At 44.4% G+C, this 27288-nt stretch overlaps 1 protein-coding gene across 10 annotated transcripts; it reads right to left on the bottom strand.

Annotated features, from left to right (window-relative positions):
• Positions 1 to 785: 785 nt before the first annotated feature.
• On the bottom strand, positions 786 to 27288 carry LOC133348385 (ataxin-2-like). 10 transcript variants are annotated; one of them, XM_061561151.1, is made up of 23 exons: positions 26518 to 27288; positions 22490 to 22532; positions 21317 to 21367; positions 21058 to 21129; positions 20324 to 20477; positions 17636 to 17757; positions 16267 to 16358; positions 12626 to 12835; positions 11428 to 11600; positions 10359 to 10940; positions 9684 to 9848; positions 9412 to 9485; positions 8951 to 9270; positions 8736 to 8811; positions 8225 to 8365; positions 7016 to 7073; positions 6674 to 6861; positions 5868 to 6027; positions 5037 to 5182; positions 4069 to 4293; positions 2450 to 2646; positions 1851 to 1895; positions 786 to 1688 (listed from the first exon to the last, which is right to left on the bottom strand). In XM_061561151.1, exons 1-23 carry the CDS (start codon positions 26574 to 26576, stop codon positions 1556 to 1558), a joined length of 3486 nt encoding a protein of 1161 aa, XP_061417135.1. In that variant the 5' UTR covers positions 26577 to 27288; the 3' UTR covers positions 786 to 1555. The 10 variants fall into 10 exon arrangements, with proteins under 10 accessions (XP_061417135.1, XP_061417136.1, XP_061417137.1 ...); XM_061561152.1 differs by having other exon boundaries at positions 4069 to 4278; XM_061561153.1 differs by having other exon boundaries at positions 9699 to 9848.

Here is a 27288-nt window from a genome sequence, read left to right as displayed (position 1 = left end):
ATTAAAAGGGCTACATTCACCTAATGTTCAAGTGCCACAAACTCAAACTTTATTATCCACAAGTATCATGTCATGTATTTGGGAAACCCTCACCGAGTGACGACTTTATTAAGAGGGTCTGACATTGTGGTGCTCAAGCAATTCATAATTTTGCTAAATTTAAGAATGGTTCCTGTTCTATCACGGGAATCTAGTAGAGTGTAATAAAAATCCCAATGGGCGGCCACCAGGTTAAATAAAAACCAATACAATTGGTATTAAACTGGTTGAAAGTTACACGAGGCTCATACATTTCACCGCATACACAATCATCTTGCAAACACAAGACCAAAAGGGAGTAATTTGTGCGATGAATCAAGAAAAAAAACAGTCGCTTAAAACAATCAGAAATAAAACTCAAGTATCCAATGCATGTACACAACATAAACATCAACACAGGCTTGATATAAACTTTTTTTTATTTTTTTGAATTTTTTTGTTTTACAAAGAATTCTTATTAAAATTATTAACTTTTTTTTGTATTTTTTTTGTTTTATCTTTTTTTTTTGTCCTGGAAAGCTCAAACGATGCCTCGTGGTGAAGTGTAACAACGCCCCGCCCGTCAGTGCCACAAACGCGAGCCAGCAGTCTGCCCTGCGGCGGAAGTGGTCGGACTGAGGTGGCTCGGCGAGGGATTGGCCCATGCCTCGGCTCGCAGTGTCTGCATAGTGGCGTCAGGAAGACACGATTCACCCGCGTGGGGCCAGGCCACGCGGTCCTCACGCTCTGCCCCGTTTGTTGTTGGGTTTTATTCCTCTTCAAATTTTGTTTCATCACAAGAGCGGCATGTAGAAAGTTCCCATTGCACTCTTGCAGCAGCAAAAAAAACAGTCCGTTAGGCTGCACATTTCTTTTTGTTGAAATTTTTTCGTTGCTGTTGCATATTATCGTTTTGAATTTCTTAACTTTTTTTTTATAACGATGAACTCACACAAGTCCTGAAAAAGCAACAGCTGCCCCAAGCACAACAGTTCAATCTGAGGAATTCGTTCCAAAGTCAGTTCTGTGCAACATTTCAAAATACAATCTCTTGTCTTTTGCAGTCTCTGTATCCCATTTCCTTTCCACCTCAAAGTGTTTGCGAGATATCGTGGCTTGCCGAGCTCCGGACAGTGACTTTTTTTTTGCCGATCGCTGAACCCGTTGGGGGGGCTTAACAAGTCTGCATAGACAAGCACAACGAAATGAAATTAAATTCAGTGGAAATAATAATATTAATTACGCTTCGCTTTCTGTGTCCAGGTCACGGTCTCGAGGACCCGCGTTTCCTTTCAACGCAGGCTCAGCGCTGCATTTTCAGTCTTTCGCTTTGCACACTCTTTAACGACCCGTAGGCCAGCAGCACGGGAATCCCAACGCAGTGTTTCTGTGCGTTGTAAAATTGTCGCTGTAAAACAAGTAGCAGGTATAACTTGTTCCAAAAAGCAAAGATGACGACGGTGGTAGTCAGGGAAGGTGGGAAGCAGATTTTCCTCTCAGCCAAACAGCTGCTTGGCTTTGGGGTCTACCGAAGACGTCAGTGTCGGTCATAGGAAAGTCGATAGCGTTCACTGCCAAACAGCTGTTTTGTTGGAAGGGGCGTCGGCTGCCGTGGTCCAATCAGCTGCTTGGGTGCGGAAAGTGCATCTGTTGCTGCGGATGTTGCACTGCTGCATTAAAACGAGGTCAAAGGGGGGGGGGGGGGGGGAGGGAGAAACAGAAAATCAGCAGAATACCACAATCTACATCCTTTTGGACAGTTATTCTAAACTTATAATAGCAACGCTTCTTAAACATACTGTATAAAGTGTAATTGAAAAACAGTAACTTGCCACAACATCGGTATTTTCAAATGCGGTACTTCAGAAAAATAAAATCTACGGGAAACAAAGTGGCAGCAGGACACAAGTAAAAAAAGGTCTTTATGTGCAACCAGCACAAAACTCACAGGAAGCAAGACCAGTTATAGTTGCCTAACAATGTCGACCAGCGCGCTAAAGGCGTGGCCTACATAAAGGTCCGTTAGCATGCAATCTCTTGGCCCAAAACACAAGTTTAATTTGTTGTCACAACTATTATATTCCTCGTAGTACAATCATAACCATGGAATTTTCAATTGGTCCATGAGTCCAGATCAGTTATTTCATTGCTTTGGTACCAACTGAGCTGGCATGACTTCAGTGGTTCCAATGGTTTTGTGTGGCAAATAACATTGCATTATGTCATAACTATTTCGATCGAGTGGGTTTTCAAATAATCCACTTATTATCCTTACAAAATTACATGGGTACAACTGAAGTTTAGAAAAACTTAGGTGGTAGCAATTTATGCTCTGGCCCACGGGCTAAAAAACCAATGTAGCCGTTTTTCATCACTGTACTAGATTTATGATTTAACAGAGGCCGACATACAAGACAAAAAGCGAGGTTACCGTCGAAACAGACCCTGACCTTGCGGCTGCAGAGTCATGTAGGCGTAGGGCGCCCCGGATGACACGGACATGCTGGGCACGCCCGAAAGGGACATGGGGCCCTGGTGGGGGTGCGGAGGTCCTGGAGGGCCACCGTGACCCGAGGATGACGGGTGTGCCGCCATCAGCATGACCGGCGCTGGGTGGGCAGCATGCGACTGTGGTGGGACAGATGGCACGACGATGCGTAGTTATGCATGTATATATGTACGTGTGTTCAGAGACTCTTCTGCTTACGAACATTCGACTTAAGAACTTTCAGAGATACAAACAAACCTGTCTGTATGTCCAGTTGCCTGTTCGGACCGAGAGTAGTAAGTTCAACCGCCGCCCAATAGATGGCGGTGGTGGCATATACATCAGCAGAAGGAGAAAAAAATACTTTTAAAGCCATTCCCCGTGTTTAGTGTACATACCGTACAATTTGCTTGGAATCGACAGGAGGAAAGTTGGACTTACGAACAAATCGACTTACGAACAGATCTCTGGAATCTAACTCGTTTGTAAGTAGAAGAGTGCCTGTATGTTGAACTTCTTTCGCACCGTACGTAGCTAACCATGCTGATCGGAGGTGCGGGGAAGGACAACAAACTACGTGTGCTTACAGGGCTAGAAATCTCACAGGCACGCACAAGCCTGGCAACTCTGACCCCATTGTAATTCGATTTTTTATTTTATTCTATTAATCTCTTGACTTTATTTTTTTCCCCTTAATGTGTTTGTTATTCTGCAATAACGGCCACAAATAAGCCTTTGTGCAAAGAAAAAAACCACACCCATTTAATTTAAAATTGGCAGCAAGAGTACATAACTACATCCAGTTATATGGAAGGGAAGGGCTCCTTTGTGTCTCATCTTGCACAACAAAGCACTGTACAATTATGGTAGGGGGAGGCACCTAGCCAATTAATCTCTAGATCCTTTGAACTTCCTCTCCATGTACCAGGGTGAGACATTTATCTTTGAGCACTGGAAGCTATTTTCTTTAATCTACTGCAATGCTACCACCACTGGTGTTCCAGGGATCAAACCTTTCCAACAATTGAATCCGGGATTTCACTCGTACAAGCTTACGTAATCAGGCCCCTGAGCAACCTAGCTACTACCTCTCTACACCATTATTTACACCTCGATCTTCAACAGATAGCTCCACCACTCACACTGCAGAGTTACCGTTAGCAAAATTTTGTTATTTTACTAGGTAAGTCCCACTGAGCTATGCAGCTCTTTTTCAGCAGCAAGCTGGTTACAAATCTTGATTTGCAGCTTTCGTGACTGCAAGAATCCATACTCTTTGGTTCTTTCGGTAAAGTCACGTAGTTAGAAATAGCTCAATGAAGTGGCTTATCATGTGGAAGTTTATTGCAGCCAAATACTCTAAACGCATATGTCTAAATGTGGAGACAAAAACCCGACGGACCCAGAGAAAAATCCAAACGAGCACGGGGAGAACATACAAACTCCAAATATACAGCAGGGTCGGCATCGAACTCACAACGTCCTGTATACCAGGCGAGGTAGTCAACATCTCGCCTCTGCGGCGCCCTCAGTAAGTACGCAAGGCGGGCGACGGTACGCACCTGCGCGTTGGGCGGTAGCCCTGCGGGACTGGAGTAGCCGTGGTGTGGCGGGTGGATCGTGTAGATGTGCTGGGGGTGCGCATGGGGGTGCGGGTAGCCACCCGGTTGCCCGTGGGGACCCGGACCCTGCGACATGAGCCCGCCTGGGTAGAGCCCCGCCGCCTGATGTTGCTGTGGGGCCCCCATGTGGGGGGGTTGCCCCCCCTGTGGCTTTACAAGGAAAAGCTATCGATCAGTGAAGAGCTGTATTCACAAACAATCACACCGTCATGCCAAGTGGCCAGGCCACAGCTTATTTGAGAGATGCACGAACTGTTGGGAGGACTGTAGTGATTTGTCTTCAAAAAGGAAACACCGCATCTCTTTCGCAAAGTGGAACCTTATGGCACAACGAAAAACGCACAGGAAAAGTGTTTGTGTATAAATTAAACATTATGTGATGAGAAGGAAACCGGGATTAGTGATGGTTTAGTGCAAAAACATCCAGTGTAATTAAAACAATAAGCATGGTAAAATCGGTCCAGTTACATTATTCAAGATTGAAACTTATGTGAAACTGTAATCCAGGCTACCATCCTTTAAACACTAAAAATCTACAACAAAAAAGAACATCTCCAATTGGTGTCATCACATTAATACAAACCTCAGTAGTTATTGTTCTGCTTGCCTGCATTACGACAGCTTTAAAATCATTGACATTCATGTTTGCCAGTGAGTGACTCAATCTGTGTAATGAAATTTGATGTTTCCATTAAACAAATCAATGCCAGGCAACTGCAGCAGTTTATCAATTCAATGTCAGCATGAACACGCGCACAGTGCGAGTAGGTGAGAGCGGGGGTGAGCGAGTGGGTGAGCGAGTGGGTGAGCGAGTGGGTGGGTGGCTGGGTGGGGGAGCGAATGGGCGAGTGACGAGGTAAGTGGGGAAGGTGGAGCGGGCCAGGCGAGTGCCTGCACCTGGTACTTACTTGCATCGCGCTGGGCATCTGCTGCCCGCCTGGGTGTTGATTGGGTGCAGCGTGCGTTGGTGCCCCCTGCTGGGCGTGCGCCGTGAGTGCGTGCAGGGAGCCGGGGTGTGGCGGGGGGTAGTGCTGGTGCACAGGCGCCGGTGACACTGGGCAAACAAGAGGGAGCGCGGTAAAACCTCCACGGCATCGGACTTTGGCACCTGTGTTTTAAGCTCGCGACAGATGCTTTAACCTTGAACAGCCTCCGATTAGCACTGTTGGCTACGTGCGGTACGAAAGAAGTTCAACATATACATGCAGCCTTGCTTTTGATACTCCAGTCAAATCTTATTTTTTTACAATAATACATTACTGCCAATCACTCGTGGGGATTGTTTGACCATGTTTCACCATGCTGGTCAGACCAACACAGTGTGGAGAGGCCTTCAACCAGCAGTGGATTCGGAAACGGATGGAAATGCACGATTGAAAGTTATCACAAAATGTCGGCTGATTTTTAAGAACTACTTTTAATGATCACATCACAAAACATTAGTAATTGATTTAATTGAAAGTGAACAATTGCACACTATAGTCAGATCTGCCTTTCTAAACTGTCATATTTAAAAGGCCACAATCTTAACAGTGTCCATCATCAATAGCTCCCCCACATGAGAAAAACCACAAATTTGCAAACATCATTGCAGATTAAACAGGGGATTTAAGATTGTAACTAAATGATGTCCTGCAGTTCCTGTGCATGACTGGGAATTGCCACAGCTGTTCGGCAGCACGATTTAGCAAGGCCATCCGAGTAAGCAAGGCTGAGCGAGCCAGTACCGTGAGCCTTACCGTAAATGGTCTGTGGGGGCGGCGCCGACTCAGCATTGGGAGGGTATTGAGGGGATGACGAAGAGGGGGCCCCGACCAGGCCGGCCTGACCAGGCCCCATTTGGGGGGCCGCGAGCACTCGCGAGCCCCCCTGCATGAGGGGAGGGTAGACAGCCCCCGCCTGTCAGACACGGACACACACACACACACACACCATTGAGTACAAGACAAACCACTGAATTTGAACGCTTCGGTGAAAAGACCTTCATTTATTGCATAATGAGATGACGTCTTACATACCCTTTTCATATCAAGTGTTGAATGAAAGATACATTGATGATCGAGACTGAGACAATTAAAGATACATTGATGATCGAGACTGAGACAATTATTTTTTTAGAATGCATCTTAATCACATTAAATGAATAGACCGCTCATATTTAAATCCAGGATTTAATTGATGTTATATAGTGACTCCTAATGAGCATCGGTAGGTATGTCACGATGCAATGACTCATTGAGATCAGTCATAACATTCCCAACACATTAAAAAAACTATATGTTAATTTTAACATCCTAAACTGAACAAGTATGTACAGACGAGTTACGACAAGAATATAAATAATTGGTGGGAAAAAAATAAACAAATAAGAATCAACGCTTGCATCTAATAAAGAACCTAATCATAAAAATTCATAGAATCGCGAGTGGGGTGAAGTGTTACATGCCTGAGCTCTCCTAAGCCACTCAATAGACTTATTTCCAGATGCATGGATGCTATGCAGGCAACACTCGGTTACACATTCACGCACGCAGCCAATCGGCACCTGATGCAGCGGCTGGTAGTGAAGCAGGTTGGGCTGGCTCGGGTAGTGCTGGGGGCTGTAGGGAATGAAGGCGTGGGAGTAGGAAGCTCCGAGCGGTGGAGCGGACACCGTGGCCATGGACACAGAGTGTAGGATGGCCTGGTTGCTCTGCGGGTGCGCGTGGTCAGACCGAATCTGAGGCATTGTTCCTGTTTGGGTCAGAGGTTAACAAGAAGGGGGTGGCATGAGCAGGAAAGAATGTCGCTAGTGTTACACACTCATTCACACTTCATCCTCCCTCCACCCAGCTTTAATTCACTCACCCCCTTGTCCATTCAAACAATGTCAATCTGCAAGCATTACCTTTTGTTGGTCTGTACGGCTTGTGCTGGTTCAATGGCACTGGCACTTGATAGGCAGCCTGGAATAAACAAGGCATTTCATTTGCTATCATTTTTCATGTTAGTATTAGTCAGTATACATTATGCCATAACAACCAACACATGCCCAAGCACGACACAATGGCTGTCAAAGGGCAAAAGTCATAAGCAAGAGGAATGCTAAATACTCCAAACATGTAATGTCTTCGTTTTTTGCTCAATGTTGAGCTTCACTACCCATCTTGACCGAGGATGAGGGACCCATTCTCCAGTCATCTCCTTTTAGTCATCTAAAGCCATCCACCATGACCTACACGCATCCTTTTAATGGCTGCCCATGCCCAGAATTAGAAGCCACCACAGCTCAGCCTCAAACCCAGCCCACAAGTCACCCATCACTAACAAGCTCATTCCATGGATCTCGCCGCCTGTCCCCTCACAACAAAGACATGATGCCTCAAGTGACATGTCGCTGCACCGCTAATCCCCAAAAAAAAGTTATATTTTACCAGGTAGGGCCCACTGAACTATATAGCTATTTTTCATAAGTGACCTGGCCACAAATGAAAGCTCAACAAAATGTGGAAATTTATCGTAGCCAAATACTCTGAAACGCATGTTTCTAAATGTGGAGAGAAAAACTGGAGGACACGGAGAAAAATCCACACGACCACACGGGGAGAGAACATGCAAACTCCAAATAAACAAGTGTCAGTGGTCGGAACCAAATCCACAACCTCCTGTATACCAGGCGAGGTAGTTAACATCTCACCACCGTGGCACCCTAAATGCCCTTCATAGCAACATCTAAGCAAAATTGAGCCTGGTTAGCATTTGGATAGGAGGCTTCCTGGGAATACGAGATATTGTAGACCATGCTGCGAGTTGGCCAACCAATGGCAGCACAATGGGATTGTTGAATGCACCTGTGCGGAGCTTTGAGAGTTACTTGGCAGGCATGGTGATTTTTCCCCCCAGCTATTATGGTTTCCCCCCAAACAAAAGCCAAAACATTCAATCGTGAAATTGTCCAAAAGGCATTCCAAACCAGGGCACCCCTCGAACAAGTCCATAGGACTCAAGTGAGGCTTTCATGGTTAAATATAGGGGGCATCATTCCTATAGGCCCACACACACGCAGCCTACCCATGGCTGCCTCGAATTGCGTGCAAAGCAGGTGCAAGCGCTGTACCGGCACAGGGTTGATGGGGATGACGGGCGGGTAGGCAGCCAGGGGCTGGGGGTTGTAGAGCGGTCCTTGTGGAGCTGGCATGATCACAGAGGGGCTCGCCTGCTGTGGGCGGGGAGGGGTTGGCGTAGGCACCGGCTTCACCTGTCAAGCGACAAGAGAGTGAGATTGCTTACTCGGAGTAACAACCACATTTGTCGTTAGAATGTGGCAAAATGGGAACTGTGTTGCTTCATTGCAATGAACAAATTGTAACTTGTAATGCATTACAATGGGGCAATCATGAGGCAATTCTACAAAGCCAAATTGTAAATGATAATGTTGTACTTAAAGTAGATTGTGAATTATGATTGCTAGAATGAACAAACCAGTCAAATTAAATGTGCTACAACGGTTGCATATGGATAATAATTACAATGCACACATATTGATTCACATTAGTGCAGAAATGAGTGCATTATATCAAAGGTTCATGTTTTTTGCAAATCGGTCATAAAATGTTCCTGATTTTTACCATGGGAATGAAAGGCTTGGCACTTGGGTTCAACACAAACTCCTTGGCATTAGGATTTAGGTTGGACTTCTTCGAACTGAACACACAATCAGAAAAAAAAAAACAAATCGGGGGGAAACCATTAAATTGTCCCGAGCTGTGCAAGCACAAAATGACTACAATTATTAAATGCATATAAAACTTGGTGTGATGAAAGCAAAAATAACACCGCTTACTCTGTGGCATCCGATTCCCCTTTGTCTTTACTGCCTTCAACATCTCCTGCTTTTGGCGTGGACTCGGAGCTCACATTCGGGCCTTCTGACCCCGGTTTAGTGGCCGTGACCTCACCGCCAGTACCCAAGCTGGCAACTGCTTGTGGCACAGCACTTCCTGCAGTCTGGCTGCCACTGTTGGCTGCCTGCGTGGACGCAGACGTGTCAGTGGTCTGCGTGCCGGTGCTGCACTCAGCCGCCACCTCGGCACCGTCTCCCTTTGATTTGTCCCGGGTGGAACGCTCTTCCTGTGGGCCCGGCTCCGCCTGGTTTAGATTCAGCTGCGGGACACAGGAGCGCAAAGCGACGCAAAGCATTCGATGCGGAATCCATGAGCAAATTTCACATCAACGCGAGTTGGGAAATAATGCGGGATGCTTATTAAGTAATGATAGATACGGCATAATAGGGTTTAAACTCACCTTGAACTCGGCACTAAATCTCTTAAGCTCTTCAATTGGGTTCTTCTTTGCCTCCAGCACGGACTGGTATGGGACTGGTGGAGGTAACAAATAAAGCAATACAATTCACCAACAAAAACCCAATGAAAGAATATTACGGTATGCAGTTGAACACAACACAAACTAGTGTGGCATATTATAGAAATGGTGTAAGTGAAGAGGCAAAAGGGTGTTGAATTTACAGACAATCACAAACTACTGAAAAACAGACAACAGCCTAGCAGGTTTCTGACCTTTGTAAGTTTTACCTCTAACAGGTACAGCACTCGGCGCTCGTTGCAAGATGGGCTGGGCAGGGACAGGCGCCCGGGCTTGCTGCTGATCTGCAATCATGTTTTGTGGGCCTTGTTCCACATGAATACTAGTTTCTTTGCCTGAAATCGCAGAAACAAAACCACCTGCACCATCTTCAGTGACGCACACAAAGAAATGCATTTCAAACGGTGCGTGAGGCTCGAACATTCTAATGAAGGCCACCGCTACCATATAATTAATTAAGCTGTAACAACGTTGCATAATTAATTTAAAATAATAATTAAATTACTAATACATGCATAGGTAATGTATTTTTATGACGAAAGATTGTTTTGACAAATTGCAGAGAATTAAAACTCTATTAAGTGATCAGCGTTTAATATAGTATCCTTCATTTTATTTTTCAACCAATGAAGTAACATAAAAAACACTTATTATGTATTATGTAACCATTTCCAGGTTTTCCCAGGCCTGGCTGTAAAGCACCACAGTTAAGTATGACGTGACAACAGGAGGGGCGAGTGAGAAGGGGGTTATCCAACCAGTGCTCCGTTACTCCTTCCCCCACCCTTCCCAAGCCGAGCGTTCCAGAACTTCCACCCCACCCCCCTCCCAAAAAGATTCCACAAAAGCATTCCAGGGTATTCCTATACCTTCTGCCGAGGAAGGCTGCGGCTGACAAACTGACTCAGCACCGGAAGTCATTCCAGATGACGTGGTTGGAGCAGCTGACAGCACGGCACCGCGCGGAATGCTCAACCCTGTAACTGGAGCGGAGGCGGCTGGCTGCTGAAAAGCAGCGGTGGTGGCGACCGTAGCGGCAGCAGCAGCCATTGCCGTGGGCGCCTGAGCTGCGGCGATGATTGTGTTGGCAGGCGCGGTCGCCGGCGTGGCGACTAGATGAACGTCGGGGACCTTGGAGGCGCTGGGTGGAGCGTGGGCCGCTGCAGCCACAGTCGCCACCCCCTGCTGGGCCACGAGCGCTCCTGCCTGAGCAGAGGATGGTTGAGGAACGCCCGGCGGGGGCACGGAGACCCAAGCCACAGGCTGCGGCATCCCCGGCGCCGGCTGAATGGCCGTCACAGGCACGGGCTGTGTCTGGGCATGGCCAGCGCCTGCCGCGACAAAGGCCTGCACGCCGGCCGGTGCACCCACCATCAGGCCAGGCGGCGTGGAGAGCTCCTGACCTGGTTTGGGAGACTGCGTCACCTGGGATCGGATGGCCCCTCTGCCCGCTGCAAAGGGAAATGGGGAGCGTTGATAAAAAAAAGATATATATCACAAAGGCATATTGGCTGTTTTCTTTAAAACAGTACTTCCTCTAACTGTGCTGTCTGTGTTGCACTCATTCTGAAATTCTATAAAAGCTTTTCCGTTACACTTTGCAGGAATGTGCAATCCACGAGAAGTGCATGCATGCACGAAGAGAGTTGGTTGTCTCACAAGGAGTAAGGGAGCAGCTATTCTCAACCACCAAGCAAATTCATAAATTCCCTTTTTCTTACAAAAACATCGTGGTCACGCTTTGCCAGTCAAATCCACTCAATATCTCGATTGTTCGTAAGGCTCTCCTGTTGTAGTTTCAAAGAAAGAAAATATCACGAAAAAAAGACATGACGGCGATGGACATTGATTTAACGTCTCGGGCTGTCGATTTGGCTCAACGTTAACACTCCTGGGAGACCAAAAAAAAACATGACGTTTCGGCATGGCCACCCTCACCTCCATTCAGAGCACGGTGATCCAGACCGGGGCTGGGACTGGGCTCAGGGTAGCGGTAACCGCCGCGGCTCGGCTGTGGCCCCGCTCCTTGCCGACCGAACTTGGGAGAGTTCTGTCGGCCACCCCCGCGGCCCAGTGGACCCGAGCGCTGACCAGGGGGCACGTACCTCCCCCTGAGCACAGACAGCGGCCTTGGAAGTCAGAATCACTGCTCAAACGGACTGGCTCATACAATAATAAAACATAATAGAAATTATCACGACGTTTCGATTGCAACACAAGCAATCATCATCAGGTGTGAAAACTACGGCAAGAAAATTTTAGCTAAAACTACAGCAGTAGTTTTCACACCCGATGATTATTGCTTGTGTTGCAATCGAAACGTCATGATAATGTTTATTATTTTATTATTTCCCTTCTACGTGACTTTACCGAAAGAACCAAGAAAATGGATCCCTGCAGTCACGAAAGCTTTAAATCGAAATTTGGCTCATACAATTTTTCATGAGAGCAAGGCCACTATCATGCATTTCAGCTTTATAATAAAATAGTGAGGTGGGACCTTCAGGAACTGAATTAAGTTCTTGAATTAAAATGTCAGCCAAGTGGAGCACAAAGTTCGACATCATACAACCAGAAAACCGCATGCTGTAGGAATGAGCTGAGGTGGCCAGGAAATTGTAATACAGCAAAGGAGTCTTGATAGAATCTGTGTGGAGCTTTGAGCGTTACTACTGTTAAGTGTGGGTTTTCTCCACGTACTCTGATTTCCTCCCAAAGATAAAATACTTCTGGATATTAGTCAAAAGTCCCGATGAATGCAGGACCCTACTGCAAAAAGTCTTGAGACTCAAAGATTCCTTGCAATTGCCAAAATTCAAGAAATGAATTTTTTTACCTTATTATTACCGTATCATTGGGTCTCGCTCATTCCATTTGCCAAAGAAAACATTTAATTATGTGGATACATAATACATATTAAATTCACACACAAGATTTAATGCATGGAATGGGGGCCCGAATACATTTTAATGATGAAAACATTATTGACTAATTACCTCGTGTGCATGGCACCGCTAATATCCTGGCAAAACAGTGCGGCGTAGAATGGCAACGCCCATTATTTACCACGATATTTTCCAGTGAAAATTCTCTCCTCCTCGATCCACACAACTCCACCTCCCCATCGAGCCCTGACCTGGTGTAGAGGGTGGGGCCATCCCGGTCAGGCTGCTGCTGCTGCCGGCGCTGTACGGAACTGAAGCGGTCCTCCTCTGTGCGGCCATCGTCGTTCTCAAGCGCCGCGTGCGTACGGTACTGCGGGCTCGACTCGATCTCGCGAGCAAGTTGCTCTGCACGCGCCTCTCGTTTCTGGAACTCCTCCGAGCTGTCTTTGTCGAGGCGCGTCCTGGACGGTATCAAGCATCGGGGGCAGGGGGGGGCTATCAGCGAGGCGCCTGCCCGTGCACGGAGCCGTTTACGACGTCATAAGGGCGACTGGTTCATTTTACGAGGGCCTGGACACTGCTCGAGTAAAGCTCGGCAGTGTCTTCAGCCAGATGTCATTTGGAGCATATAAATGTATTTGAAATTGTCACAATTTCCCTTGTTAGGTAGGCATCTTCAATGTCTACTGACCACAGTAGTCAGGATTGGTATGAAAAAAAAATCACCCCTATATCTGTTGCACATAAATCTTGGCCCTCAGTCCTCAGGAGTTCTGCTTCCAATAGAATACATTTTCCAGTAAATATATTCTGAAAAAAACTGCATTGGCTTCCAGTGAAAAAAATGCATCGATTTCAGTCTTCACACAGATGTTTAAGGTCATCCATGGACTTGGGAAATGTGCTCAACTCATTGAACCCATAACCTTCCACAACCTTTGGCACTATGATAATCTGACACCCATCTCCTGGTATTCTCACCGATCAGTTGCGCTCGTGATGTTGACAGCTTTTGTCAAAATTAGCGCCAACATTACGAAATCGTGCTCCATGATTTTGTTTGCATGTTATTTATTATTTTACCTAGAAAAATCCCTCGAGATTTAACATCTCGTTTGCAAGGGTGTCCATATATGGTCATGCACTTCTCTGGTTTTAAGTCAGGTCTCAAAACATGGCTCATTAGGAGTTTTCTAAGTAAACATGGATTATGTAAAGATTATTTTTGGTAAACAATTGAATATATTATTATTATTATTTGGATGTATGATGGTATATAGCATGAAACATTTCTCCTCACCTAATAGAGTCCAAATATGTTCCAATGTATTTCCCTCTGGTTTGACAAGGTTTCATCCCCCATAGTGCATATGTTGTATGTAGAAACAGTCATATCCGCAAGGCATCATATGTTCATACACAGTAACTCTTAGCACCCTCTGCTTCTGCATGTACCAAGCTGGTGCCACAGCTGTTGGAACCGAAACTGCTGTGGACTGAAGGCTAATGTGCAATAGGCTTCCTCATGCCATAGAGCTTTTGGGGGTTATTGGACCAGTTTACCAAACTGGTCAGTGCATGTAGAAGGCGCGGTGCATATATGATGGAGCACAGTACTTCGTTACAAACGATTTTACTGCGATGCCCTCTGCTGATAATGATAAGATGATAATGGGTGGAAAGCAAGTCAGTTTAATCACCCATTTTGAATGATTGAGGAATCCTTCGATGACAGAGGTCTTTCCTTTCTATTTACACATTTAGTAAAAAGGTCCACTAATTTTGTTCCAACAACTGTTACACCGTTTGGTCGAGGTTTCCCTCTTTACATACTGAGGGTGCACATTTTTTGTTCAAGTATGACATGTGGAACTTCCCCCTCTTCATCTAAAAATGTTTAGATACCTGGCACCTATGATTTTTGTTGATAGATTTCTGCATAAAATGCCTTCACTCATTTAAGATTATATCTCTATCACGTGTTGCAATTCCGTTGCACGATTTGTTGTTTTCTATGACCTCTTCAAATATTTGTCTTTGCCAGAATTATGCTCGGTCTCGACTGTTCTAATGGTGACTGCTTGATCTATGCTAATGTTCAATTAAGATTTGACTCATGCAATTTCTATCTTCCAAATAACCTTGCATGTAGGGTCCATGCTACACTGGCTAGCTGTGCAATATAGAATTATAAAAAACATTGTAACAAACTTAAAAGACTTGACACCGTGTTACCTTTCAAAACTGGCTATTCTCTATTTTATTATCCACAAGTTTAATTCTACAGAGGGCAGACTGCTAATCCCTTGAGTTCAACAAATATCTCAGAGAAAGATTGTTTTCTTCATTTATGATCATTAAAGGTATAACTCACTTGCACTATGCTAAGGGACAAACTCTAGCTATGGTCTGATATTAGTTTTAATCAATATATTCTTAACTGCTTAGGATGTGGGTTTTATCTCTTTTTTATAATGATTCGCCATTTTATATATTTAATTTCCTTAATTAACAGCAGTAGTTTTGTTTTTTGCTCTTCAACTAGAAGAGTAAATTCAGACAACTTGTTTAAAAAGGCACTTGCAAGCTAGTTTATATTTTTAGGGTCATTTTATTAAAAGGGTGTCTCAGGTGACTCTAAGCTTCAAGTAATTCCAATGAATACTGTTATGCTTTTAATTTACAGATATGAATGATCATCATCTTAACGAGCTGAAAGCCCGTTGAGATGACATCGCTTCTGGAAGGTATACTTGATTTTTTGTATTCTTATAATCGTCATTGACCATACTACTGGATTAAAGGTCTGTCCAAGATGTCATGAGATGCATCAATGTGTCGACTTCCATTCTTACACTGCAAGTAAAATGTTTGGTTTTGCGACCAAGTGAGAAACAAGTCTAATGTAACATGTGCGCGTGACTATATTCGTAGATTTTTTTTCGCCAAAAATAAAGGGTTGGATCTCACGTTGCTGGGGAGCTGCGAGCAACAGACCATCATCTCTTGCGTGCACGCCACCGCCCTCATGAGAAGAGCCCCATGGCGGGGAATCGTCACAGCTTAAGTTCTCGCTGCTTAGTGTTTGGCATGGAGTATAGGGGTACAGTGGACCCATCCCCAAATGAACTTGTAATCCAGAGCCACAAGCGGCCCATTACAAATGAGTGCCAACTGCCTGGCTTCTAAATCTATTATTACCCGGTCATTTGTTTCCTTGTTTGTTTTAGTGCGAGGGAATTTTAGGTTGCGTAATTGTACAAATTACTCTGTTCACACCTGAGGTTATTTTATTTGCAAAAAAAAAAAACCCAAAGGCATTCCCCTGTTCCAGACACAATACCACGTGGTAGACACTCATAACTTGGAAACTGCATGCACATGTTACCCGTGACATGTTATTTGTTATATATGGGTAAAGACCGAAAAAATAACAATGCTAAATAAATTTAGATACATGAAGCATTCTAAAAATAACTGCATATGCCAACGCTTGCTTGTACAAATAGACAGCACAAGTATTACCCGCGGACAAAAGCAGAGAGACGTAATTGAGAGAGATTCCCAAATTCCCCCTTTATGCACATTTCCCTCGCGTGCAGAGGCGACGTACAAATGCCATGGACGAGCACATGGCTCCTACGGGGCCCCGTGGCAGCACTGAAGACTGCGACTGCCAGTTCGGATTTGCTCACAACGGACGATGAATAGAATTAGCACAGCGAGACACGGCACGGAGGCGGAGGCATGCAGGGACGGGTATGGATACTAAAATCTTGAGTCTGGTGTACAGTGCAGCTAACATGGAACTCAAAAATGCAAATGTGCCTTTCAATTATTTATGGCTTGTCTGACCACAGTAATTAACACCCTCCCCGTCTCCAACACTCACGTGTAGTTGGCGAGGCTGCTATCGTACGTTGACTTGACGCCGTAGTTCTCCTCGTTGTAGCGAAACATCTCATTGGGATCCCAGCCGTTTGACTGCACAAAATGATAAAATGTACAGTTCTGTTACTTGCACCACTGGTTGAGATAGAACCAGTGTGTCTGTATACGTACATATAAGTTGCACAAAAGAACATACCATCACACGTACACACGATTTCCAAAAATATACTCTCAATGTGTAATGCGTATATAATAAACTCATGATGGGGGCTTCAAAACCTAATAATCATTGAAATGTAGTTGTAAAATCATATTCTCTATTTTTATTTAGTCTATATACTGTAAAATAACGGAATCGTTATTTTTTTTATGAATTAAAAATGTACAGACACTACAGATGCTGACTGGGTGACTTAGGGATGAGGGAATACTATTTAGTGAGTGATGATTTCCTCATTTTAGACCAAATATGAAGTGCCAATTTCAAGAGACAGTGAACACAATCAGTCTGGCTTACACCTACAAAAAACAAGATTGGATACAAATAAAAATTGCATTACTAGTGCAAAATATATTCATGAACACTGCCCTTCCATTTTTTTAAAGTTAAATGATCGTGTATCGAATATCACAGCAAAAGCACCTACAACAATTTTAATCAGTTCTTGTGACTTTTCTGGTACAACCATGAGTCAAAAACACAATTTGAAAATGGTTACCGACGAAGGTGATTCAAATAATGCAAACAATCATCCCTATCAAGGAAGCAAAAGGAAATATCTAATTCCATTACATTTTAGTCAAGGTGCCTCAAAGACTACATTGTATATGGAGTCATGCTTCACCAGTGATGCACGGTGCAACGAATTATATTTGCAGTTTATGAAATTTAGTTATTACATCGAATTATTTTATGTTCATGATGTACTTTAATTGTTTCTCTCGAATCTGTTTGCCATTTTCCTACTTGAACCCAGGTTTCCATTGAAAACGAGACTTTCGGTCTCAACTGGCTCTTCATCATCGTCCATGATTAATACACCGCTGGCTGAAGGCCTCACCAATCTTTGTCATCTCCCACGGGGTCCCACGATGCCAACAATCCACCCAGCACGTGCACACGAGCCGATCTCATTGCTTCCAGTCCACGGAGCATTTTCTCTTGGGCATGTTCCCTCCCTTTGGATGCCACTCAGTAATGGTTATCGCCCACGGGCCATCATCCCTCTCTAGTAATGTGTCTTGCCCATGTCCACTCACATTCCTCAACACTAAACATTACATCATTACACTCTAATCTGATAAAGGAATCGGTTAGGTGCGAGTGTGAGTGAGCACAGCACATGCTGGCATTGGGCGCCCACGCTAACCATGTCGGTGTCAAGCGAGCTCATGTCGTCTCCAGCACCATCCCCTCCCTGCCAGGGCTCCAGCTCCCGCTCCCGGTGCTCTCCGTTCACCCGTCTCACAATCACGCTGTCAGTGAAGCCATCTGCAGACACAGGCCATGCCGTCACCGAAAGCCACGTTTTTGTCTCGCACGCTCAAGCACCTTCACAACTGCCGCAGAGGAGCCGACTGCCGAGGCTGTACCTGCGGTGTCGAGGCACTCTCCGATCACGTGGCGGCTCAATTATAGTTTTTTCATTTTACTGCTTCCGAACAGCGTCTTGAGATGGTATAACAAATCTAAAATGTTGTTATCACGGTGCCTTTTAGTCGAATTAAGTTGTGCATGGATTCACATTCAATGTCAACATAAAAAATAACTATTATCGTGCCAATACATACGTATGTTGTGATGTCGTATTGCCGTCACGGATGTGCTATAATAAGCATGGCTGAAGATAAATTAAGTATTTTTTTCTCTCATTAATTAACATTTAATATTTAGTCAGAAAGCCTTGAATATACAACTTAGATATGTATCTACAACATAAAACTATTGATTGTGTTTTCCTTGATGACATTGTTCAATTAGCTGGTAAATACATTTTCAAGTTTATTTGATTAAAAGCAATGCTTGCATAATGCCACGTATAGTCCGGAATCAGCACACTAGTAAATGTCTTAGCGTCTCCAATAAGTGCCAAGTGACACCTATCTCCAATAATCATCCGATCCAGAAGCCCCAGCGAGACTACTAACGAGAAAACTTCAGATTGCCCAGCCGTGAACAAGCTTTAAAAGGAATCCTGCTGTTAATCCGCAGAAATGATCAATACAACTTCTAATACAACATCACGTTTGCTGACAGTCAAAAAGATGTTAAACAACAAACGGCTGTGGTAAAAATCAATGAACTTGATCATCTGACTAACATAACATCTGCCTGTTCAGATTTTTTAAAGTGACCACAGAACCCACGATAACATTCTGAACCATAAGGACAGCATTATTATAATAATGCTCAACTCCACAACTGTATGACTAGGTGGGGAGAAAGTGCTTATAACACTAAATCTGTTCATCACAGAAATACAAACAATTGATGTTATACTAAATTTCTAAAATTGGACAAACCTTATAGCATTAACCTATGCTGTTTAATGGGAAGTCAATCAAATATAACACTGTAATCCTATTCCAAAAATGTTGAAGATTTAAATATATAATTTTAATAACGCTAGCCACTTTATTAAACTTCATTTTTCCAAAAGGTCATTTGCCAATGGCAGTTAAAGGCTAATAAAAACATAGTTTATAAGTAAAATAAATTGGCTAATTCAGAAAATACATTTCAAATTTCCCTTCCCAAAGAAGTGATGTAATTTTAGTCCTTGTGCATGCTGATCAACATAGCCACATAGTTAGGTATAAGCTAATTTTTTCATCATCGCCCCTATATTACAAAAGACTAATGGTAACATTAGGCTGCTCTATGGGGGGGGGGGTACTGTAAGGAAGTGAAAAATCTGCAACATTTCAAGTGGTTTAACCAACCACCATTCACGTTCATGAAATATGAGGGACTTTCAATGTATTGTATTTTATCCCTTAAAATAATACTGAAAAGATACTCTTTTGTGTTTTATTTTGAAGTTGCTTCATTGCATTCACTGTCGACAAGACCTCAATTAACGTGCGTGACTGTCCGATAGATCTTATTCCAAGTTAATATTTTTGAATGATCTCAATGAAAGAGAATGGTGCTTGTCGGAAGCTAACTTAGCAACTGGTTTTGATAGATGACGTTTAATACGTCTCAATGAAAGTGAAAAATCTCCCTAAAATATCTCAACGGATATGAATTATGAGATCCCCTCGTATACATCTCAATGAAAGGGACTGATGATCAATTTTATTGCCTTGAGGTATTTTTACAAGAACATAAAAAGATTCAGAGCAACCGACTTCACTCATCCCCTCCTGTAAACATAAATTAGCACAACTTCTCAAAATGTAACAAAGTAAAAAGCTTGCACCAAACAAATTAATTATCTTTGATGTAAATAGGGCTAATTATTTAGCCATGTTTATTGTTTACCAACTCTGATTTAATTCATGATGATGATTCGAGGTTGCAATTTCATTCGCTAATACATTTTTCTTTATTTCTCATCCATATTATCTTATTATTCATCTCACATGTATGGTATGTAGCATGAGAATAAAATACACATCATAAATGCTTTATTATTACATGCACAACTCAAAGCATGTATGTATGTATGTATCACGAGTGAAATAACGTATTTTGAGTAAAGAATCGATACATCGTTGGACATGCAGAACCTTTATACAAATCCACGGCTGGACAAGAGCTCTCTCAGATCGTGTGGTTATTTGACCAGCACAGATTGGTGAAGGTGGGGAGCACCGTACAGTGCATAAATGATGTTGCTGCACTGCTGTCAGCTGCCCACCACATAGCCCATTACACGCTTACCAATGATACTGCATCGGTGCTGGCCTTGACAACACTAATAAAAAGTGAATGGCGGCGAGTCACAATACGTTACATTTAAGTTTTTTTTTCTTTTGCAGGCATTCACCGCCTCCCCTCAAGAGTCTCTTCCTGCCAAAGGAAGCCAAGTGCAAGGAGAGAAGACACGCACCTCGCGTGGCATAGTTTAGGTCCACGTCCTTGTACTGCACCAACACCACGTCGCTCGGGCTGAAGATCATCGTGTTGACAATCTCCTCACTCTTGGGGCCTGACTGCGTTGAGTCGGCACTCTGCTGATGCGCCGCGTCGAGCACCACCTCGTACTGACGGCGCCAAACACAAACATTCCCGCGTGGTTAGGCGTGCCACAAATTTATTTTTCGGCGTCACGTTGCCGATCATTTTCCTGCGTAGCAACTAAAACTGGTATTCGTGTCAGCTGTCTTTTGTTGGTGGTTTTGGATTTATTTTCAATTAAGAGTCCATTAATTTACACGTTACAGACGGGCTACATAATTGATAGTCATAGATTTGCTAAGGTTTAAAAAAAATATTTGTCACAATGCCAATGTACAGTGGCGACAAATGTACCAACTGTAGTTTCTGACTCACTGTATAAACATCTGTTTTAATAAAAGGCTTGATCCTTCTGGATTTTCAATTGTCCTGGAAATCTCACCCAATTGCCAAAGTTAGCAAAAATTCCTGTGCCCTCCAGCATTGCAATGAAAAACAAAAAAAAGATTTGGTCTGAATAGTTTGGGAGTGACAACATGCTGATAGCAGCATAAATGCACAAAAGCCAACATTTGCAGTTCCACAACGATTGCCCAGACCTTTCCAAAGCTTTAGAAGCTTTTGTATGCATGACTATTCTTTGCAATCTCTCCCCATGCAACATACCTTCGGTCCGTAGGTTCGGAATATTCCTTCAAATACTTTCCCACTTTTCACGAGCAATTCACATCTGGCACCCTGTCGAGGAACACACGTACATATTAAACAAAACCAACAAGCGGCATGTATAAGGATCCTGTCTGTTGATTAAAAACAGCAAAAATTATGCAGCATGAAGTAAATTATAGAATTTCCAACCTCAAGTAGTAAAAAGAACCCATGTTCAAGCAACCAAAATGTAATAAGTACATCAGACCACGCTTACCACAACAGAGGTCAACACGTGAACCATTCTGGGATTCATATAGGCCCCTTCCTGAAAGCGAGAAATGCATAAAAAATGTTACATTGCATCATTCAGATTTTTGCAAATTAATGCTGGTATTGCATGGGGATAATGAAAATATAAGAAATAAATGTATTGTACAAATTCCTGGTGGAACCACACATTTTCAATGCTTTTCCCTGCGCATTACAGCATGGGTTCCCAAATACTGCAATCCATATAAATTCAAGGAAAATGTAACTCAAGAAATAAGGAGCACTTATGCTGTAGATACAAAACTAGGTGGTTGTGTGTCTCGAGATATTCAACACGAGTTAGCAACTTCGCTAACGCAAAACAAACATTAACATCATTCATTATCAGGCACGCAACATCCACCCCTTTGCTTGCTGGTACAACTAGAGTGATGTACAAAGAGCACTAATGATATGAAGCTTCAAACTTGTGTCAGATAGTAAATGACATAATGCCCAAGTGCATATCTACAAGCAAAATTGCACCTTCATTTAAGACCCGATGGCAACACCTGAGCCTCCAACCAAATCATCCGTAATCCGCCCAATTCCATCACACCTCAAACTAAGCAGGGTTAGGGCCTGGATAATGCATGGATGATGACAATGCATAATAAAAAGCAGGTGTAGGAGGCACTGTTCGCAGTAGAGGGCAGTGCAAGAAAATCCATTGTTGCTCTGTAGTACCCTCACCATCTTCACCAACTTGCACTGAACAATGCCGATGAGTATGGCCAAATAACCCTTATGGCCCACAGAGCAAGGGGAAGGACTTCATCCAGCAGTCGATTGACAAACGGGCTGTACGTGCCAACAATTGGGATGCCTTTAGGATTCCTTTATTACATATTTAGAGCCCATGAGTAGTATTCTGCACCAGAAAACACCACGTAGCCAGGCAACCTGGGCCTACTGAGGCCAACCACCAAGGGTTCAACAGTTAGATCCCCACTGCAATAAGAGCATTACCGCTTTTGAGTTTGTTAAATCAAGCATCAAAGATCCTAAGACGTCATCTCCTTTAATGGTGAGTGAGGTTACAGGCTTCCCTTCACAAGTATCAATGCATCTCAATAAGGCCTCCTATGCTTCCCAAAAAGGAAATTTCAATGAATTTTAATGAGGGGTTGCCACTCACCAGAACGTGCGAGGGTGTGGAGTTCCTCACAGCTGGGCGGCCCCTAGAAATGAAAACAAACATTTAATTTAAACATTTCACAAATATTACGATAAAAACACACAATATACTAGTGATGTATTGACACCAATACAGGCCACTTCCCGCTGCATCGCTCTCCATCGTACGTGTAAGACCTAAATGGAGGTGTGTATCATTCAGACGTATTAATCGTAACTACAGGTTTCACGAACACCAGCACAGTCTTGGAGCAACAGAAGCAGCAGCTGCATATTATGCAGGTTACCCAAATGGTGAATGGTGCGCTTCAGGGGATGTATTTAAAAGTGGAGGCACGCAGAAAGGCAATACATCCTCTGCCGAGCGTGGAAACAGTTCAAGGGAGAAAATGGAGATTGGGAACTGTCTATCGGGATTGGTAGCCACCTACAAAAAATTCTCAGAGTTGCCGAGTGCTCGGCATGTTTGTTAGACCAGGGCAATGGAGAACGTGCAAGCAGGCTGGCCCGCTGAGCTACAGTTTTCTCTACTCAGATTTTACAAAATTCATACGTTTTACACGCCATAAAGTGAGACCGATAAAATTCACTGAAACCCAAGAAAAAGCAGTCAATTGTAAATAGGTCCAACTGGAAAAGAAAACAATGTGGGTAAAATAAATCACAAGAGATGCAACTCGTCCGTGGGTGATTCGTATGCAAATAATGTTCCCATTTTAGAAATTGCAGGATAGTATGTTAGAGCATGCAATGGAGGAGATTGCCTCATGGATGCTTAAGACCACATTGTGCTTTCCAGTTTTGAACAATTTGGTGCAATTTATATTCCTGGGGTAGAGTAGGCATTTGCAATAAAAGCAAAGAAGGTCCTTCTTAATTAGAAACAGGAGTTTGATGAGCTGAATGGCCTTTCACATTCTAAAACTTCTCATGTTTGCAGCATTTACGTGAGTGTTTTGAAAACGAGTTTGCCTTTAAGCGACCGAGTGCAGGTCTTGTCCAAGGATTGAATTCACAACCTTCTACTGTTGTCAGCTAGCGCATGACGCAGATCTCAATTTAGATTTTTGAAGCAACGGACTGAAAATAGAAAATAATTTTACCGTTACAAAAACCTAAAATTAGGAGTGCACCACAAACATGACCCTTGTCTAAATTTCATTTGCAAGCGTGTGCACACGCAACTTGGAGCTCATTAACACGACGAATTACGAGCTCGTATTAGCTGCTTGAGGAACTATGATAAAGGTATACGAATGTCATTTTTAATAAGAGCATTAAATCGCATCTCCCAATAATTGGCAGCACCAGCACGTAACGTTTCGTACAGACAGCTGTTAAAATAACAAGAAAGACAATGCAAGCCGGTGGTTGTATAATGGCGAGTGCAACAATGCAAGCTGGCAAAATCTGACGCATCGGAGGCAGTTGTGTTAAATTGCAGGCATTATTGTTCTGTTATATCACTACAGTTTCTGTATTACAGTATATAATCCACGGCATGGCCAGTCTCTCGTGAACGTGCCTTCCCCGTTGTCTGGCACACGCGGAATAAAAAAAGAAACGAATATATTAGCGGTGAATCCAAATCACGACACAGCACTGTAGTAACTAAAGGGACGCTGGGTGGTATTATTCCGGACCCCACCGCCCCCCCAATTCCTCCCGTGGGAGAACGGGGTGCCCGGGCCCCCCCCCAAAGTGTCCCCTTCCTGAGTCAAAGCCCACCCTGTTGGGTGCCCCCAGGGGATGTTATCTTTACTGTATGTCTAAATACTATTGTGTACGGTTTATAGAGACACACATATTTTGAGGGAATTAAAACATTACCAAAGCATGAAGGTCAAGCGGCCATTATGACCAATCAATTCCATTAATGCCAGACACCGCGATCGCTTCCTTCCTTCTGCTCGATCTTGCAGCTGTTGGAAAGTTGACACCCGACCACTGCTCCTCTTACAGTATCATACCATCTGGCTTGAGGTCTTCCCCCCTCAGTCAGTCACCGACCTCTAAGTGCCCCTTCCAGTGCCTGTCTCTGTAACCTGCCCTCCTCCATTCTTAAGACCCATGTCCAGTCATTACAATGTCGTATTCCTGATTTCACTTATTGCAATGCTTTTTTGCCACGTTCAATTCCGTGTGCATTTTTTATGCAAACTAAGGCGGGGGGGGGGGGGGGTGCAGTGGTACATTGGGTTAGTGCAATGCAGCATCGCTTAAGATCTTATTCAATTAGGGGACGACTCCTGGCTACGTCAAACATCAGTGGCGAGCAATGTCCGATTCAGTCCTGAGCGACCACTTCACAAATCCGCAATGCCCAACAACCCCAATTACAGACACGGCATTGAGGCCTTCTTCATCCACAAGTGGAATTACAAAGGTATATATATTCCAATTGAGTAAGCACCGTTATATGTTCATACCCAATTGCTTTCATGCAAAGGTTATGTATTGAATATAGAGTTATAGACATACAGACAAGAACATGTATATGGCTTCGTATGGCAAACACATTAATTGAATTGGCCAAATATCCACACCGTAATGTTACAATAAAAAAAAGTTTCCTGGATACATTTGCAATCGCAAATTGCATTATACGCACATGCGCATGCTCAACACATAACACGTGAGTATGCATGTACAACAACCGCCGCGCCCTTTTATATCTGAAGATAGCTGTTGTCAACGACCGCTTATTGCGGGCAGCACAGCACAACCCATGGCTATTTTATGGACATGATGATGATGTCGCCCATTTAATCATAATCCAGTCAGGATGGTTGGCTTCCCCGATGCACAATCTGCAACGGGGGGAGGGGGGGGGGTCAGGATGCCATCATCCAGCAGTGGATTGACTAAAAGGGCTGCGGCGACGTGCACGTTTGGGGAGGGTCTCAGCACACGCGGTGATGCCGATGCTAATTGAGTGCCGAGTAAACCAAGGGGGGAGACGCATTGTAAAAAATGTTAATTCGGTGAAATGGCCGGTCTCGTCCTGGCCAGGGATCGAACTCTGGGGTCGCCCCGGGGTTTCTGGAAGGCGCAGTGCGCTAACCACAGCCACTAACCTCCTCCTCTTACACAGACACACACCACGTGAGAATCCATTTACACATTACGTATAATTGCATACACCCATAACGGATGGGTTAGGGTAGTGTGTGGTGTGGGGGGGGTAAAAGGTTTAGTTGTTTTAAAGTCACAGATAAACGTTGAGTAGCAGTAGTAATAATATTAATAATGCGGTGCTGGGGGCAGCCTTGAGGCGCAGAGGCGGGACGTGACCTGAATGATTGCCGCCTCGGTAGGGGCCTAAACCCACGGGCCTCCTCCCTCATCCTTCTCAACCATTAATCCCCTTCTCTTATTTCTTCTTCTGCTTCTAAATCTCTTATTTTCAACATTTTATAAACACCGCTTGCTGCATCGTCATCAACCACCAAACCACCACCGCCACCACCAAACCATCACAAACGTGACTCGCATCGTGTGCGATAACTAATTAACTCGCCGTGGGTTTTTAAAATAACCAGAAATATACGTTTGTTACCCCTCATTTCAAACGTGAACGTGAAGAAAAGCCAAACGCGCGGCTAAATCTCGGCGGGTTTGGGGTTTGGCAGAGCGGTAGGTGCTGCTGCTGGTGGTGGCAGGGAGCAATTCTCTCCGGGGAGCCCAAATCCAGCCACACTTCTCTCGCTTGCTCTCACCCCCCCCCTATTTTTACCTTCAACACCCCCCCCCCCCAACCAGCAATTAACATTGATGCTACACAATAAACGCGAATCGTTTACAAGTAATAAAAATGAAACTGCGCGGACAACCGGAACACGTTGGCTGTATGTCTCTCGGCCCCCGGCTTGGTTAAACGCCGGCGATGCTGACAACAACAACGACGACGATGATGACAACGACGATGATAACAATAACAAAGATGACAATGAAGAGGGGGGGTGTCTTTCTCTCTCGCGTAGCTGAATGGTGCGTGGACTTGCAGGGGACGACGACGACGACAATTACCTGCCCAGTGGAGGCCGACCGCCGGGTTTTCGCGTCGCCGAGAATTTGATGCTGGACATGATGGCTGCTGCTGCTTCTTCTTCTTGTTTGACGATGATGATGATGTTGTTGTTGTTGACGCTGTTTGTTGACGACGATGACAATGAATTGTTTTTTCCCTGCTTCGAGAGAGAGAGAGAGGAGAGAGAGAGAAGCGAGAAGCGCCCGCTCGCCCCGGCCGCCCGCTTCACTCACTCACAGCGCCCGGGCACCGCGCACCTCATCGCCACGTTCCTCTCCTCCTCCTCACGACCGCCGAACTAAAAATATTACCCCGCCACAGATATTTCAAGGCTTAAAATCGCCGAGTTTATTATTCGCTCAATTTTTTTCGCGTAGATACAGCCGCCCGATATCGATTTCTGTCTAAATTAGCCGCGCAAAATGAAAAAAAAAATTGTGAAATTTCACGATCTTCGGCGATACACAGACGGCCGCTTTTGCTCGAATAAATTTTTCTTTTCCCTTTAACACTCACGGCCTGCCCTCCAAACCTCGTGTTTTTGTAGGCTAAGTCGACCTCGCTAATTGTTTTAACGGCGACGTTTTATTTGTTTAATGTTAATGACGCTTTATTGTTGATGATGATGATGAGGAGGTGTTTGGTGTTTGGCGCCGCGGAGGGGCACACCGGGCGAAACAAAACATCGCCGCCGGCCGCGCGCCTGCGCACTGCGGCCCACCGCTTCACTGCCCCCAGCCCGGGCCAGCCGCGCGTCTCTCGGCGACGCA

This window comes from Lethenteron reissneri, chromosome 27 (assembly GCF_015708825.2).
Source record: "Lethenteron reissneri isolate LAM-NWPU_2019-01 chromosome 27, ASM1570882v1, whole genome shotgun sequence".
Classification (NCBI taxonomy): Eukaryota; Metazoa; Chordata; class Hyperoartia; order Petromyzontiformes; family Petromyzontidae; genus Lethenteron; species Lethenteron reissneri.
Note: the sequence above shows the minus strand (reverse complement) of the source record. Positions and strands in the feature narration are given on the sequence as shown.